Source organism: Prunus persica, chromosome G1, assembly GCF_000346465.2.
Source record: "Prunus persica cultivar Lovell chromosome G1, Prunus_persica_NCBIv2, whole genome shotgun sequence".
NCBI lineage: Eukaryota > Viridiplantae > Streptophyta > Magnoliopsida > Rosales > Rosaceae > Prunus > Prunus persica.
This window is the reverse complement of record NC_034009.1, coordinates 32692442-32710436: the sequence shown is the minus strand read 5'-3', so window position 1 is coordinate 32710436 and position 17995 is coordinate 32692442. Positions and strand designations below refer to the sequence as shown.

Sequence of the window (17995 nt, the reverse complement as noted above, 5' to 3'; positions counted from 1 at the left end):
GAGAGAGAGAGGTAGAGATGGCGGGAGTGGGTGGTGCTGTAGGAGTACTGATATTGGACGAGTCTGTACTTTTGGTACGCCTAATTCTTCAACATTTCACATCACACTAATCACTCCAGACACCCTGAAAATTTTCAAGGATGACTCGTTGCAAGAGCTTTAAGGATGTCTTTAAGAATCAGCCATGCAATTACCATTTCCATGTTTAGTGTATTGCGATTGCTCTGCTGTTGTTTCTTTTGAAATTATTTATGGCTGTTTGAATTGCTTTGGATTTTCTCTTCTCTCTTGTTTTCCACCATCTATTTTCTTCAATAAGTTCCCATTTTGGTGTAATACAATTGTTTTGATGTTAACAGCAATGTGAAGTACATTTGACACTTTGGCAGGGGCTGATGAAGCAAAGCAAGACTTCCAAGAGATTGTATGAACTAGAATTTGGACTCCGTATGTATCGTACGGTCATTTAAATTGTTGACTAGGGTATGATAATCTTCAATTGTTGATTTGGTTATTAGGGTCTGATAATTTTCAATTTGGAGGGGAGGCTTTGATCCATTTTTCATTGCAGGTTTTTGTACGGATGTTTTCTTTTTTAGCAAACTGAAACAGATTAATAGAATTTGATTTTTATTCATGGTTTCTCTCCCAAAAATAACAAGTTTCCTTTTCTCTCCATCTCTGCTTTTGCTCACCTAATTTTCGTTTGTTTTTTGGCATCCGCAGATGGTTTTACTTTAGTTTCTAACTTTGCCAAAGCATGAACAAGACTTGCGAGACACCCTGCAATTCCTTTTCCTCTTAGGTAACGCTCTAATTTCAGTTCTGGGTTTCTTGAATGTTTGATCATGTTTTCCTTTTTATCTATGCTAGTTGGAATCCAGAAATTGAATCATTTGCTTCAATTGGGTAATCCGTAATTGTCATCATAAAATTTGATTTGTTGTATGTTGAGGCTCTGTGATTATATGGGTGTTGTACTTCATTAAACTTACTGTCTATTTTTATTTTTGTTTTCATTATACTTCATGTGTTTGCCCCTTTTCTACAACTTGGCAGATGGATGGAGAGAGATTGGGATTTAAATTACTCTCATCGATAAACGGGAAAAAAAACAGAAGGTATTTAAAGCGTATAGCCGTGCGGCTAGACTGGGGGTTTTTTAGCCTGTCGGCTATCAAACCGTATAGCCGTACGGCTTTACTATGTTCCAAGTGTATAGCCGCGCGGCTGTACTTGGGTTTTTATTTATTATTATTTTTAAAAAGAGTATAGCCGGGCGGTAATACTGTTTAAATATAAAAGATTGAAAGAGGATAGCCGCTCGTCTATACTATTTAAATATATTATTTTTAAAAGATATAGCCACTCTGCTATACTATTTATTAAAAAATAAATAGAGGATAAAAACCGTCAGTCATTTTACAAGTTCACTCGTACTATATAACACGTGAATCTATTTATTAATCTTGAGTAATACTACACTTACCACATTTTTATCTCACATTTCTATACCACATGATGTGGCATGTCCATATTATATGACACATTAATTAAATCAATAAAGTGTATTTTAATTCAGGCAATTAGAAAAACAAATACTGAAATAAATCATAAAAGAAAAGAAAATATTAAATAATTTTAATTGATGTGGATGTCCATTTCAGCTGCTACATAAGATGGTATAAGAATGTAATATACAAATGTGGTAAGAGTAGCATTATTCATTAATAATATATGCTAGAATTTTTTGCATTTATACAACCAGAAACCCCTAAAAAAAAGTATTTTTGAAAAAAGCCTCAAAGAAAATTCAGCAAAGATATGATCAGCTTCCCCCATCTCTTTAATAAATCGGTAAATAGCTTCAACTTTCGGATTCTTATTTTTAGATCAAATATATGTGTGGAAGAATGCTGAAGAATCATTCCAAAAACCTGCTTGAGCATCTCCAGTGAAGGCCAACTTTATTTATAATAAAAAATTCAATGACTACTGCTTGTTGCGAGGGAAAAAAAATATGAAGTTTAGATCTTTCCCCTAAAGCTTGGATTTTGGACTTGGCGATTCCCTGGACCATTTTGGGGGGATGATTTTGTAATCCTGTGTCAGCTTTTCCTCTTTCTTGACTTCATCTTCTTTTAAAACGTCTTTCGAAAAGGCATGAGGATTAGCTTTAATACACTTCTGCAAAACTACAAACGGATGCACGCAATCTGATCCCTACAAAAATAAAAGGAAAATGAAAAATCATTCATGTTAATTACACTCGGGGAGAATTCAGAGATTCAATAGCAATAGTTATTAGAATTTATATATTTACTTCCACCTGAAACAGAACCATCTGATGATAGTAAACTTTATGGATTTCCAACTTATGACCATCAGAATGGTAATAACTAATGGAGAAAAAGACATCCACTTGATTACATTATCAGTAGGTAGAATATCAACATAGTAACTAACCAAGCAATAGAATCTATTTCACACCATAATCAGAATTGGCAAAGATCAAATTTGAAGAATTTGTCATTTGGCAGAAGGGAAGAAAAGAGAGAGTGAAACATAAAAAATATCTTCTCAAAATTTACTCCTGATCTCCAATCTCTTTGGTGGCTAGATGGACCGTTAAATCAAACCAAATGGATGTATTTTCCACTTTAAGATTACTATAAGCTGAGAGTCTAGAAATTTAGGCCAAAAGCGATGGTTTTTAGAAGCATGTCCTAGTACCAACTCCAATTTTGAGGCAATTTGGTTCGGGCATTCTAATTTTACTTTCTTCTTTTCCTTTTCTTTTGTCATGATGATACCTTCTAGTTATGACATATTCTGTTACATGTTACTTGTTACACCACACTCAAGTAGGTAAATAAGAGTTGATAAATATGCAGAATAATATGCCAGAATGAGATACATAAGAGTTGAACGTTGTGCTTGTGCCTGTTTGCACAACAAGGAGCCCAGAAATTTTATTCAGTAATAGTTGGACGTTACCTTTTCTTCCACCGTACTCTTAAGATAACAGACAAAAGCCTCTGCAAACTGATGCCCACAAGGGCCACTTCGTAAGTTAGCTATGCAAGGGCATTCCAGTGCCTTCTGAGCCTTGGCATCAAGAGACTGTAAAATGCATAGTTCGACTCCTTTAAGATAGCCAAACTTAATTAAAAAGGAAGTCGAAAACAAATGTCCACCCTAACTTTTATAAGTTAATAAACCTACGACCTACAAATACCCCACCAGCCCCTTTAGCAGAAACAAGTTTGTCTTTAAAATGGACCAACCTCATTCCCATCATTGCCATATGTTGCAGCTTCTGAAAATGCACAACATGGCAGGAATGTCAAGTATTAACTAGCAGATGGTGAAAGAAACAAAGTTCCAAAAATTAAGGATTGATTCGAATACTATAATATGAGCTGAAAACACCCTAACCCTAACATAGTGGTCTCAGAGTAAAACATTATACAGGAGGGTGTAGGGGCAAAATTAAAGAAAACTTTTCTCTACTTACTAGTGTGCGAAATCAGTTGCAAAACTTATGTTAAATGAAAGAAAGGATCCACCTTTTTTGTTCCACTAATCATGCAAAGGATTGTAATAAGAGTTTCGTCTGTTGCAAGATTTTGGTCTATTAGGTGGCCTATGGTTGTCTTTCCTAGATGATATGTCAAAGTGAAAATTTTACATAAAGGACTTATTCCGCAAATATTCAGATTGCTATAATAAATCAATTCCTACAAATTCCGCATAAATGAGGATAGAAGGACAATAGAAGTCACCCTTTATTATCAAAGCACAATCAGAAATCGAAAATTATTATCACATCATCAAACAGTTCAAAACTAGAGACGGTGACAAGAAACGCTGTACAACACACAAATTTACAGAGATCGGAACGAGAGAGAGAGAGAGAGAGAGAGGTACCTGCGATAAGAGAGTCCATGGAAGAAAAGGAGGGAGAAGCGGACGGTACAGCAGAGGAGCCCCAGTGGCCTTGTTGGTCCACTGTGGCTGCCTCGCTTTGAACTTGACCCATCTTCTCCGTCTCTGCTACTACAATCAGCAGCAATCTTCCAGTTAATAAAGTCATGGATCGAGTTGACCAAAAAACGTCATGGATCGAGACTCAAATAACCAAGAGATCGTATCCCGCTCAAATCCTACATGTTTTCTGATCCAGCTGATAGCCCAATTACTAGGCTTCCTAGCCCACCCAATATTTATCTTGTTTCTTGTTTATAAGGAAAGGGTTGGGCCTGTCATCAGGTTTAGGCCCCAATCCGTTTAAATAAAGACTTAATTATTACAGTGCCCCTGTAATATTGATGAAATCTTACATTGTCCCTTGTGAAAGTTAAAGTAACCTATTTTGTCCCCTTACCAATATTTGGTGTGTCACTTTTTTCCTTGACGTCAACTCTATACCAAAATTGATGATTTGAAGGGGGTATATTAATAATTTAGTCCTACGTATGAGTTGTAAAGCCCACATCTGAAATAAATGGATTGAAATTATCAATCTCAAAATAAAATAATAAATTTTTGAAAGCTGACCGTTTTGCTAGAAATACTTCCCTACATGGTTGTATTGTCCCTTCTTCCTATCTCTTTCATCATGTTATTTATCATAATAGGAGAGAAATAGTAAGGGATTTGTAAGTTATAACTGAAGTGATTAAGAGCTGTCATCGCTCAACCCGATGTATTAAAATTTATCTTTTAGTCGTCAAACTCTCAAATCAATCAATATAATCTTTCATCTTTTGATTTACATATTAATTTGGTCCATGATGTCACATTTCGATAAAACTTTTGATAAATTTTGTCTCTTGTCATCGTTGGTCTATTTTCATCTAAATATAATTCATTTTAGTCCTAAAACTCAAGCTTTATTTTCTTAAATTGGGATTTTCACATTAGGCTGCATTAACTAGAGCATCTATTATTTATTGAGCAAAATACGTGAGATTTAGGAGGGTGTATCCAATTCTAACTTTTAAAGATATTTTTTAAGTGAGTGACTTTTCTAGAGTTGACAAATTCTTAATGACTTTTACATACTTTAAAAAGTTAAGTGACAAACTTTCATATACTTTTGTCATAGAGTTTTATAGACTTTTAAATACTTATTTTTTAAATTTATTTTACGAATAGCATTTATCTTTTATGTTGAATGAATAGTCGGCATACATGGAACAAAAAATTAGGGAAAAAAAAAACAATTGGATACAAATCCTTATTAATTGTGTATATTTTCATAATAGCTTATAGGTAAAATGCATCCTGTTGAGGCCCAAAAATCCAAGGGGCTAAGCCCAAGTTGACTATTGGCCCAATAGGGACAAGTAAACGCAAGAGAATTTAGGGAACGAATTAATACGAGCTACGGGCCACATGCCACGCCAAACAAGCACGTGCGGGAAGACCAAAAACATGCTAAAAACATGCTCACTCCTATTGAACCCGGCTATATCCTATGATGATAGGATAAAAATCCAAGCACAAGCATAGGTGTCGGAACCGCCATGCCAACACCAAGATGTGTTACAAGCTTAGGTGGGCCCAAGCCACCAAAATTACCCGGGGCTTGCTTGAACGGGTTGTGGTATGGATGGCAACGGGCTTTCATAAGGCCCATTGACGAGCCAAGGAAATGGTAGTTTCGGGTCACTTGGGGGGCCCAAAACTCAAGCCTATTTCTTCGGCCCGAAATACATGGGTTAGCATAAGAGAAGAGAGAGCATGACCCAATACCTTAGAAAAAAAAGTGCAAAGCCTGTTAGAGAAGGCTAGGACAATTAGAAGGCCTAAACGTGCTGTTAAAGTGCAATAGGCAAGCTGCTTCCGGCAGCTTGACGAAAAGCCCAGCAGACTGACCCAGAATGACATATCACCAATTCAAAGCCTAGGAAAGAAAAGCCCAGCCCAAACTCTCTGTAAAATATCTGGCCAAGCACGTTTTGTCCCTATCCAAGAAAGTCAACAGCAACCATCTCAAAAACCAGAGGAAATCCACACGAGCAAGAGGTTTACCCGTTGGGTAAAACTTAGCTCCTTTCCCTCCCATTGTTCTGGCAGCTTGCATAGGAAATATCGAGAGAAAAGCAAGCGGCTCTTCACCTCTATGATGAAGGGCCAGCAAAACCGAGACCTTGGAACCGCAAATGGGTTCCTTACCCATGTGTCTTGGGCGGACGGGATTCATCAAAGAAGACGAAGTGGGGGAAAACAATGGAAAGAGGGATGGAAGTATGACGGAATTAGAACCCTTAGTGGCTATAAAAAGGAGGACTTCTGCTACCCAAAAAACCAACCCATTTTCCAGAGCGCGACCAAGCATTGTCAAGCAGCTGGAAAATCTACTCAAGCCACCCCATCTCCTCCTCCATTCGTTTTCTTCCTCCATTAGGAAGGAAATCAGCCAAACCTTTCTTTGCTTGCTCTAAACCTCCATCCTCCATAGGAAAATTCATCTCTCTCTCTCAAAATTGCTAAACCTGTGAAAGCCTAGCTCCCATGCCACATGCTCTCCAAGCCAAGCTCTTCTGCAAAGTTGGTCAAGTTTGTTTAGGCTATTAGTGAAGGAAGCCTGAGAGTGTTTTCGTTACAGTTTCATCAGACTCTGCGAAAAACACTCTTCCAGGCGCTTGGTGTCGAACCCAGGCACTTGGGGAATTTTGCTCACTTCTCTTCTTACGGCAGCCCAAGCCCATTCGTCAGGCTGCTGGAACAAAAAAGCCCCAACACATCCAATGCACCTTTTAAATTTTTATTTATCAAAATCTAATCACATAGTAACATATTCTTATCAAAAGAAATAAATATTACTCAATCATCAATAATATTTCATAAACACTTACAAATCAACAGAAATGGTCAGATTACAACTTACAAGAGTCTATATTCCTGCAATTCTCCTAGCCCAATACATGGGATGTAATCAAATTGAGAATATTATATGAAAAAATTATCCACCTAACGAATTATGGGTTAAGAAACAATACCTAAATAATAAATTAATGAGTTTAAGGGCAAAAAATTATATAATAAAATATTGTATGCAAACCTAGCATATGAGACAATCAATATAATAAAATATTTATATGCAAACATAGCTTTGTGATGAAATATTGATAAGCTTCAGGATGCAAGCATGAAGAAAAGAATAGAAGAAATATTCACCAACAGATGGAAAGTACACGTGTGGATGAGAAGAGAAGAAAAACATTCAAGATTTTTTACTAACCTGAAGGAAGTGGATGACAAGATGGGATACCAAGGTGGAGCCCTAACCATAAAGAAAAAAGATACATCTGCTTGCTACTTGATATAACGAGGGAAGAAAGAATTGGAGACGTTTTGGTTCTATCTTCCTAGCTTCCCAATATTTTCATAAAGTCTAGTGTAAATTAGCAAGACTTTTGGTAGTAAGAATTAGCTTCAAAAGTATTGAAAAGTCATTTATTTCACAAAGTTTTTAAAAGTCATTTACATTTTGAATACCTCAAAACTTTTACATACTCTTTAAAACTCACAATTGAATACAACTAAACTTATAAAGACTATTTAAAAGTCATAATTGAATATCTTCAGACTTCTAAACTCATTAAAAGTCATTAAAAGTTAGAATTGGATAGTGTTATAAGTAAATTTAACAAAGATTTTGACGAAACGTGTATAGATTCAAAGGATCAAACTAATACATAAACCAAAAAAATGTAAGTTGAAAGACTCAAATGAAAATTTATGAAAAATTCAAGACCAATAGTGATAAATAATGTAGAATGCAACAGAGCGTTTTGCACACATTGTCAATTTATTTTTGGTTGAGAAATTTTGAAATTGCATTGATAATTTAAAAGGCATTAGTCACAAAAGGCCAAAATAAACTAGTCACAAAGTGCAGTTACAATAACAGAGCGATCTAACATCAAAATTAAGACAATCTCGGGCTCCTCCACTAACGATTACACATGATTGAAGAAACTCTGGCATAAACATCCCAATTAAGAGTGCAAACTCATAATAACCAAAAATAAATAAATTTTTTAAAAAATTATGTCATAACAATACAAATAAAACTCTGAAAATAGATATACATTGTCAATCTTTTAAACATCTAAAATTTTTCTTTAATAGTACAATCGATAGTCTAACTTATAAGGCATGGAGATTTCTCTAATAGCACAATCGATAGTTTAAATTATAAGGCATGAAGATTTCTCTTACACACACATTATAATTTTGTAAAAATACAAACCTAGAACATTCGTCCGCAAGTTAATATTCTTTTTCATTAGGCTAGACCGTACGCTAGATTCTTAGACATAAGCAGTGTCCGAACCCGTCGCGTTTAGCGTTGAAGCCCCTCCGTGTAGGCTCCAAGCTAAACTTTGGTTACAATTTAAAATAAAATAAAAAAGACGTCGAGAAGGAAAAAGAAGGAAAGTGTGGGAAAGGGAAGAGGGACGGAGGAGGTATCTGCAAACAAATCAAGAAACGTCGGCATTGGCAAGGATGATATGATATGATGATATCATTTAGATTATTATATCGATGAGAAGAAGAAGAAGAAGAAGATAAAATAAATAAAATCATGGAGAATGTGAAGTTGGGAATGTTGGACGGTTTCTTGACGACGACGAGAAGCCATCATAAGTCCCTGAAATCCCTTTTCAGCCGCAACAAGTCCAATGGAGATGACCAAGACTCCCCTTCCTCCGCTGTCAATTCTCCAAAACCCATTCCTCAGCTCTCTACTTTGGCCAATTCCGTCGTCTCCCGCTGTTCCAAGTCATTCTCTTTCTCCCCTCTTTTTGTTTTCTCATATCTGCATATGTATATACCGCCTTTATTTTTCTCATCTTCATTCATTTATATCTATTGGTTTGCGTATTTATTTTCGTTTACATTAGATCGAGAAACAAAGATTGCTTTCATTCCTGTTACATGCATGTCATATGGGTCGCTGTTGTTTTTCATTTTGTGCTACGTTCTGAGTCTAAGAACCAGCACCACATTCGGGCTTCGTTTGTTTTGTCAATTGTATATAAACAAAATGCGGCTATGAATGTCTTAATAAAAATTTCCTTGATTTTAAGAATGCTGGGTGTCTCATAACACATTACGTTGTCTGGATGTTACAGATTGTGTATCTGAATACCTCCTCCTTGATTTCGATTCGTTGTGTGCTGGATTACATGCAATCTTACATCAAACTCCCAGCCATCTAAATCTGTCTCTTATGCCTTTTAAAACATTGCGTGTCCCCATAATTTCTTTCTCCTAATATTGGGTCGCTTTAGAACATCGAAACTACTTTTCCCTTTACTTTGTTATGCCTGGAGAGTGCCTTCACATGGTGAAGGAAAAGATGTTTCTGAAATGTTTTGCATCATAACCAAATGGATGCTTTGATGCTTTTAATCTTTGATTGCTTAATGGTATTGCACTATGTCAACTACATCTTCAAATCCCAGTGCACAACAGAAGTTGGCTGAGTTAAACCCGTTTTTTAAAGACACTCCATAACTTGTACCCGCACTTTCGGCAGAGTAACTAACCATTTTTTCTTGTTATTTTTCCATTTGCATTATAAAAAGAAAAAAAAGGTACAATAAATGTTCCCGTTTACTACTTCTGCCACTATTACTAATGTCATCATCATCTTCATCAAACGCTAAGCATTACATTAATGAAATCCATAGATTTCCTTAAGATAGTGAGCATGTACTGCTCTGTATTGCTTTATTGTCTAACCTTGATCTCCTGGTGACATCTGTATACATCTGCATTATGTCCCTTTGTATATACTCTCCCCAACTGTTATAGCAATCTGTCTCCTAGTAATCTTGAAGCTCAATGCATTTCATGCTGCTGCAGGATTCTTCAAATTCCTACTGAAGAATTACAGCATCATTTTGACACACAGCTTCCTGAGAGTGTTAAGGAACTTTTGACTTATGCTAGGAATTTTTTGGAATTTTGCTCATACCAAGCACTCCATATAGTGAGTTGTCGCCCAGATTATTTGAGTGACAAGGAGTTCCGTTGTATGACATTTGATATGATGCTTGCATGGGAGTCGCCCAGTGTTGAGAGTAAACCACAAGACAAAGTGAGGCAGCCCCTCATTGTTATTTAAGATTTAAAAATTTTTTTGTTTCCCAATAATTGGTCAGAAACTCTAAAGTGTTGGTCCTAAGTTTTATCTTCTATTTTTGTGAACAATCTTCAACTGTAGGAAACTGCTTCTTGCAGTAACCAGGACTCAGAGGACGAAGATGGCTGGTCACTTTTTTATTCAAGTTCTACAAATATGGCTATGCAGGTACTTTTTTTTTAATCAGTTGCCTTGTTTCTTTTCTGCAAGTAACACATTGTACCCATGTTATGGGCTCTTGTGCGTAGAATGGGTTAATTTCAAATTATTGTCATTTTTAGTTGCTAATTTTAAGAACTATTTTTTTGTTTTGGGGGGCTTTCACCTTCAGGTTGATGACAAGAAAACTGTTGGGCTAGATGCCTTTGCACGAATAGCTCCTGCTTGTGCAGCTGTTGCAGATATAATAACCGTCCACAATCTTTATGATGCACTCACAAGTTCTTCAGGCCATCGACTTCATTTCCTTGTATATGACAAATACATACGAAGCCTCGACAAGTATTATTTTGGTCCTCGATTGCTCTCATTTGTGTGACTTCTATTTCCTTTTTGTAGTGAAACTGTTACCCCAAATCACATGCAAGTTTAAATCCTATGGGCATGTTCTATCATTGAATGCTAACTTAAATTTGGAGCATGCATAAACCATATGTATCCTGCCTTAGTTCCAAACGTACTTTTTTTATATGCTATACATGCAAATCATTTATAAAATATGTTTGCTCAAAATGGTGCAACCATCTGGGTCGGGCCATGCATGTGCTACACCTCGTGATGATCTAAAATGGTGTATACTTTGCTAGTGAGAAATGAATTCTCTATTTCTCCTCTATGATAATTTTAGTTTATGGTTTGGTTGTAGACAATTCTCTCTCTGTCTGTCTCTCTCTCTTGCTCATGTGTGCACTGTACTCATATGTCCAGGTGGCATGTGGACTATATAGCTAAAAGTTTGTGTGTATGTGTGTGTTCTTTCGTGTTATTGCTTCTTGTCCTGTTGTTTTTTCTTTGTATCTCTAATGCTATAAACAGCTCTATCAATTTAAATAAATATATATATATATATATATTTATATGGCTCTTCTGCAGGGTTATAAAGGCTTCCAAAAATGCATTGACCTCTTCCATTGGAAACCTTCAGCTCACAGAGGGAGAAATGGTCCTTGATGTTGATGGTACAGTTCCCACTCAACCAGTGCTGCAACATATTGGTATATCTCTGTGGCCTGGTAAGTGATTGTACTCCTGAACGAACACATCAAGATATTATTGCATCAAGTAAATTCAGTTTTTAAAACCACAAATTGTAGAGATGATACAGTTGAGACATGACTAAACCTTGGAATTGGTCTACTGATTATATGATAAAACCCAAACCTTTTGGATTTCCTATACAGATTATTAACTTTGTTCTTTCGTGGGTGCCAATAAAATATATATGAAGATTACGCCAGATGTGTTTTTCATGTAAAGATGGTGATTCAGTCACACCAAATACATGCCTACATGTGGCTCAGACATAGGTTAAGGTGGGTCAGCATAGGGGTTTCAATAAAGTCCGTGTACTCACCTGTCCTTCTCCATAGTGGTACTGATTCTCTCAAGAGAGATCACACGAGGACGTAGGGAAAGTTAGCCGAACATCAATGAAAAATTCTTTGTGCTTGTGTGTCATGACTCATGTTTACTTTCTCCTTCATTACTATTCTGCATATTTTAATATCATCACCCCAATTGTTTGCATAACATCGGAGTCCATAAAAAAACAAGATCAACTAGAGAATTAAAATTCAACACTTCGATCTTGACCTTCTCCGGCTTCCTATCGCTTGGTATGCCATCTACCTTTTCTCGGTTGGGTGTGGGTGTCACATGAGCGGTGATTGGCTACGGGTATGTTGGTGCACTTTGATACACCTCTCTCTCTTCTCTGTCTCCCTTTCTCAATTTGGTCAGAGAAAATGGAACGCTGGATCCTCTCAAAGAGTTTTCCAAGGTAGCGTTCAATTCGTCAAGAGGCGCCTGCCTGAGTCTTCTTCATCTTTAATGAGGAGTAGGAGTGAAATATGTTGTTTAAACTTTTCATGTCCGTTCATTAAAGATGAAGAAGACTCAGGCAATGATAGTTTAATATCTTCACTCCCATTCGTCAAGAGGCGCCTCCCAGAAACTATCACTGCCCGAGTCTTCATCTTTAATGATGAATGGGAGTGATTTTCTAGAACCCCTCAGGGCCAAGTGATAGTTTAATCTTTTTCATCTTCGTCTTTGTTGTGAGTGAATATTGGGATAACATATTCCTTACCCATTTTGTTGGTTTTGAGCATATATAACCATATCCATGTGGATTCCTTTCACTTTAATTTTTCATCAAAGTACTCCACAGCTCCAAGTTGCTTCAGAATCCATCAATTCCTATATATATATATATATATATATATTTGTCAGTATGAACAAAGATTGAGCTGGGTTCTTCACATTTGAAGCATCATAAGTCTCAGATTTTAATTCAGGAAAAGAAAATAAAGAAGAAGAGAAGGTAAGGGGTATAGCGGGTCAAAGTTCAGATGGTATGGTTAAGTTCACCCCCCTCCCTCCTCCCTCCCCCTCTTTTTTAATTCAGAAAGAACCAGTTTATTTGGTGATATTGTTTATCTTTATAACATGATTTCACCAGGTGGTCTTCAAAATCTCTCTTGTACTGGGTTGGCTGGTTAAAACTTAAAACCAGATCTGCATCATATAGATTAGGATACCTTTCCCACTTTTAAAATTTTTAATATTTTTAACAGATTCTTTATGTTCTTTTTCCTGAAAACATTTTCAAAGCAGGCCCGACTATTTCAGGTCATATTGTCAATTATAGCAGGCTCTAATAACTTCTTCTTTTTTTCCATTATATACACTTGGAATGTGTTATTCATCCGATCTCTTTTTATCTAGGGCGGTTGACACTGACCAATTCTGCACTGTACTTTGAATCATTGGGAGTTGGTTTGTATGAAAAAGCTGTTAGGTACGATCTGGCAACAGATATGAAGCAGGTCATAAAACCTGAATTGACTGGACCATTGGGTGCTCGTCTTTTCGACAAAGCCATTATGTACAAATCAACATCTATGTATGCTATATAACCCATGTAGCCTGTATGGAACTTATTTACTTAATATGATCATGAGCTCACCCATTTTTTGATTTAACTCTTTTATAATTTATTTACAGAGCAGAGCCAGTTTATTTGGAATTTCCCGAGTTCAAAGGCAATTCTCGCCGGGACTATTGGTTGGATATTTGTCTTGAGATCTTGCGTGCACACAGGTTTATTCGGAAAAACAATTTTAAGGAGACTAAGAAATCAGAAGTAATGGCAAGAGCTATTCTAGGCATTTGTCGATATCGTGCAGTTAGAGAAGCCTTCCACTTCTTTTCATCCCATTATAAAACCTTACTTGCTTTTAACCTTGCTGAAAGTCTTCCAGGGGGAGACTTGATTTTGAAAACTTTGTCAAGTCGGTTGGTTCTTTTGAATTCCAGTGCTGCTCAACATGATGTTTCTGGGAGTCCTTATGCAAAACGGCAGCCAAAACTTTCTCCAGTTTCACTTATAGCACTTACTCAACTTGGCTTTATATTAGAAAAAGAAGGAAACCTTGAGGGAGAAGCAATAATAGTAGGAGATGTTTGTGTTGGTGAGATTAATCCCTTGGAAATGGCAGTAAAACAGTCACTACTGGACACAGGGAGGGCTGAAGCTGCACAGGCAACTGTGGAACAGGTGAAGGTGGATGGAATTGATACAAATGTTGCTATAATGAAGGTGGGTTTTCAGTTTCACATGTTAAATTTGGTTTTCCAAGCCAATGTAACTCTTACCATTCTTTAAATTAGTAATAATAATATTAGGGAGAAACAAAAAGAGCATAGAAATCTATAAAAGTGCCTTTTAAGGATGAATCTGTTTATATTGCTTCTAGTTTGTGAGACAGATTATATTTATTTTTCTCTTAATAGATAGGGAAGGATGAAGGGATTTTTCCTTCTTCAGGCTCGGAGCTGCTAAATCTGATCTTGAACAGGTGATAAGTGTATTGTGCTCAACCAAAGAATAGAAAAGTCCATTGAACCAGTGCAGTACTTCGAGCAAGCTGTATTGATGCGAAAACAGCTTCTTATGGCTAAATTCTCTGATATATTTTTGTTATACTTGTTTGTTTGTTTCTGCTTTAATAGAACCCCATATTATAATGTGGATAGAGACAAGATAGACTTAAACAGATTATGTGCAGTCACTAAGTTTTTGTTTCCCCCGGTAGTTTTTATTTCTTTAAAAGTGCATGGCTTCATGATTTTGTTATTTTTTGAAGATATAAGGTTTGTTGCACGTTTAGTTCTCTATGTTTTTATGTATAAAAATGATTGGCTTTTACTTGTAGGAACTATTGTTTCCAGTTATTGAAGTAGCTACCCGTATTCAACTTTTGGCATCATGGGAACACCCTTGTAAATCAACGGCATTTCTGATGTTGACATGCTACTCTATACTAAGGTAACTTGTTGAGTGGAGTTTTCCATGCCTGGCCCCAAGAGTATTAATAATTTTCCACTGTCCTTTACTGGGAAAATACTCCTCTCCATTTGCAACAGAGAGCTGGCTGTTAAACCTGGACTGCCAGAGCTTTGGTCCCCTTGTGGACTTTGCAGTCTGGGCTTAAGTTGCCCTCTCAGTTTAGTGCTGGAAATATAGAGGAGTTGGGTTCCCCTAGTAATTGCTTGAGAACAATTCTACTTGTTGCATGGTCCTCTCAATTTGGTGCTGCAAATGGAGAGGAGCTGAGATTACCCTATTGATGGTGTTTGGTGTTAATCTGCTACTCTATGTTAAGGTAACTTAGTCTGTGACTGGAGTTTTCATGCCTGGTGCCAACAGTATTAGTAATTTCTTCACTTACCCTACTGGGCTGGCTGTCAATCTGGACTTGTAGAGCATGGGGCTCCTTATAGTTTATGCTCCATGTGGACTTTATAGTTCACTGGCCCTGTCAATTTGGTGGTGCAAATTGAGAGCCTATTGAAGGCTTCTGATCAAATCTTTTTCTATTAATGCTATAATTTATGAGTAGAGTGTGCCTAATGCACCAATCTAATCAAGACAATATGTCTGACTTACATATTCAGTTTGAAACTTTTTAGTTTTCTTTCAAATTTTATTATGATGTTCCAGTGCCAGGACCAGGAAAAATTTCTCACAGGTCTTTATTCTTTTTTCTGAATGCTGTAATTAGCTGAGTAACAATGAAGTTATCCTTGTAATTGGATTTACTGTAATTAGTTTGGAAGAGATTGAAGGTCTGCCTTTTCATGTAAGTATGATTTCAACAAATCTTCCCTCATTTTAGCAGACTAATTTTAGATATTCTACCAGTGGATTATGATTATGGACCATCAGCTGAAAGAAGTCTCCCAGAGGGTTTAAATTGGAAACAGAAAATGCCCGGGCCATTTGAAATTATAAGAACATGCAACTCAATATGATATGTGCACTCTCTGGTATTAATTCCTGTTTTCTCTTAAACAAACTCTATTCCTCCGCCTGAGAATGAAGGTTTTGTCGCCAAAGTTTCTTTTTCATGGCGCAAAAATAACATAATTGTGACGTTTGGCATCACCAGTCACAATGTCAAAGACAGCTGGTTTTAGGGCATTATCGATAAGCAAGCTAAAGTGTCCATGGTAATCATGAATAGTGTGACTTAAGTGTCTGGTCACCTATGTTCAGGACTATGATATTCTTGCCTCCTTTGAAGGTCAGACAAGCCCTACTGTTGGATAACTGGGTATGTAGATCACCATGGCATACCTATAACCCGGCCACTGGACCATGATCCTCGGTGCCATTCCAAAAGTCAGCAATAACTTTTGCTGTCTTCCCTCATTGACGGGAAAGATGCCTTCCTCTCCCCAAAGAAATGATCAAATGATCTTCTCTTTGGTGGAAACTTACTGAAACATTACTTGGGTCCGAAGTAGGGGACACACATCATATTAGGGTCAAGTGGGTGAGGCCCAAGCATTACACTTTCCCTTTGATTTTGACACTTGGGATGTCTCTTTTGAACTATCAAGTGATTTTTTTTGCATTCTAGTTAAGATGGGTTTCTTTGTTTTTTCTTTCTGGTATATATCATCATCCCATCATGATTGACCTGTCAACTTTGAGTACTTGTCTTGCTATGTCTTCCACATTTCTCAAGCCAAAATATTAGCATTATTTCCCTTTTTTTTTTCTTTTTTAAATATTAGCTTTAGCTTGGATGGACAGAAGTAATTTTATGTTGATTTTGATGTACAGGGGTTGGATCAGATATATATTGCCATCAATTTTTGTATTCGTTGCAGTTCTTATGCTCTGGTGCAGGCATTTTAACAAAGGGAGACCATTACAACCATTCAAAATAACACCTCCCCATAACCGAAATGCAGTAGAGCAGCTGCTGACATTGCAAGAAGCCATCACTCAAGTTGAAGCATTACTTCGAGCTGGGAATATTGTTCTCCTGAAGCTAAGAGCTCTCCTGTTTGCGGTTCTTCCACAGGTATGTTTCAAAGCGATGCCAATTTGCCATTAGGCAAAACTTGTAACAATAGGATACAAATAATTCTAAGTGCATTTAGTGGGAGAATTTGGAGCCAGTTTAACTTTTTTCCCCTGGCCATAAGAAGCAATATCACAGGTATTGGGGGTGCGATAAGTTTATAATAGTTTTCTAGTTTCCTCATTACAAGTGTCTTTACTAGGTAGTTCTCTTGAAACTTCAGTTCTGGGAGGCCCTTGAAAGGCCTTTCCCTCTGCAGGCAAGTCGTGAGGTAAAAGACAACTTGTCCTTAGTTGGACGAACTGATAGTTGGATGTTTGTTTCAGACCTTAAAATAACTCCACATGGTTTTACTAAAATCCATGAAAAAAGATATATTAAGAAAACTGCGTCTTAAGTTCTCTGTGTTATTAAAATCTTGAAAATATCCAGTTAAACTTGTTGAAGTCCTGTATTCTTCTTTATTCTTCAGCTCTCATAATTTTGTAGTATAGATTGAATTGTCGGTATTTACAATAGGTTGCACCAACAGATTGAACTTGAAATAAGATCGGTCATTTGAATTTAAATTTCTATTAGGAGTTGCTTTACGCTCTCCCACCAATGTGTTACATATTCAAAATTGATCTTTCTGCAGGCAACGGACAGAATTGTTTTACTGCTGGTTTTCATGGCAGCAGTGTTTGCATTTGTGCCTCTGAGATTTATAATCCTGGTAGTATTTGTAGAGGCTTTTACAAGGGAAATGCCATATAGAAAAGAAAGCAGTGACAGGTGGGTGAGGCGAATTAGAGAATGGTGGGTCAGGATACCAGCAGCTCCCGTTCAACTCATTAAACCTGATGATAACAAGAAAAAGAAATCATAGACATTGTGTACCATGCTATCAAATTGTAAATGGCCAAGTGAATCTATTTCCATTCCGGTTGAATTTGTGCTGGCTCCCTTTTGTATATATACGAGTTGTGGTTTTCCAGAACCTTTTTTTTTTTTGGGAAAATATTTTCATATATCCAGCAGGGAGATAAATTTACTTGTTTTTAATTCCTTTTCAGTAATTAATTTATTAATATAATAGAATTGATGCAAAGGTCAATTTATGATGTATATGATATCATACCATTGGAATTTCATTGCTTAAAAGCGATGTGTCCCCTATCTATCATAAAGTATTTAACCAACTATGACAAAGAACTGTGCTGCTCGAAGAGTGATACTATTAAGAGAAAGG

The 17995-nt window shown here is 36.6% G+C and overlaps 2 protein-coding genes and 1 long non-coding RNA gene across 4 annotated transcripts; 2 read left to right on the top strand and 1 right to left on the bottom strand.

Annotated features, from left to right (window-relative positions):
* Positions 1-1145, top strand: LOC109946861. Its single transcript, XR_002269942.1, has 4 exons — positions 1-74; positions 360-483; positions 727-805; positions 1060-1145. It is a non-coding gene; the product is annotated as an uncharacterized LOC109946861 (long non-coding RNA).
* Positions 1620-4111, bottom strand: LOC18791612 (mitochondrial intermembrane space import and assembly protein 40 homolog). 2 transcript variants are annotated; one of them, XM_007223613.2, is made up of 4 exons: positions 3931-4111; positions 3288-3319; positions 2998-3123; positions 1630-2223 (listed from the first exon to the last, which is right to left on the bottom strand). In XM_007223613.2, the coding sequence occupies exons 1-4, from the start codon at positions 4094-4096 to the stop codon at positions 2041-2043; spliced, it is 507 nt and encodes a 168-aa protein (XP_007223675.2). In that variant the 5' UTR covers positions 4097-4111; the 3' UTR covers positions 1630-2040. The 2 variants fall into 2 exon arrangements, with proteins under 2 accessions (XP_020411273.1, XP_007223675.2); XM_020555684.1 differs by lacking the exon at positions 3288-3319 and having other exon boundaries at positions 1620-2223; positions 2998-3146.
* On the top strand, positions 8413-17860 carry LOC18789945. Its single transcript, XM_007225149.2, has 10 exons — positions 8413-8799; positions 9889-10123; positions 10250-10336; positions 10500-10669; positions 11261-11400; positions 13115-13292; positions 13394-13988; positions 14605-14717; positions 16521-16764; positions 17402-17860. Exons 1-10 carry the CDS (start codon positions 8603-8605, stop codon positions 17630-17632), a joined length of 2190 nt encoding a protein of 729 aa, XP_007225211.1. The 5' UTR covers positions 8413-8602; the 3' UTR covers positions 17633-17860.

Bases quoted from the DNA above. Each gene is read 5' to 3' on its own strand.
- LOC18791612 (XM_007223613.2), bottom strand. From the start codon at position 4,096: ATGACTTTATTAACTGGAAGATTGCTGCTGATTGTAGTAGCAGAGACG. The intron at 3,124-3,287 runs GTTGGTCCATTT...TGCATTTTACAG, and splicing joins ATGGCAATGATGGGAATGAG to TCTCTTGATGCCAAGGCTCA. The intron at 2,224-2,997 runs GTAACGTCCAAC...TTATTTTTGTAG, and splicing joins AGAGTACGGTGGAAGAAAAG to GGATCAGATTGCGTGCATCC.
- LOC18789945 (XM_007225149.2), top strand. From the start codon at position 8,603: ATGGAGAATGTGAAGTTGGGAATGTTGGACGGTTTCTTGACGACGACG. The intron at 10,124-10,249 runs GTGAGGCAGCCC...CTTCAACTGTAG, and splicing joins AGAGTAAACCACAAGACAAA to GAAACTGCTTCTTGCAGTAA. The intron at 13,293-13,393 runs GTATGCTATATA...ATTTATTTACAG, and splicing joins ATGTACAAATCAACATCTAT to AGCAGAGCCAGTTTATTTGG.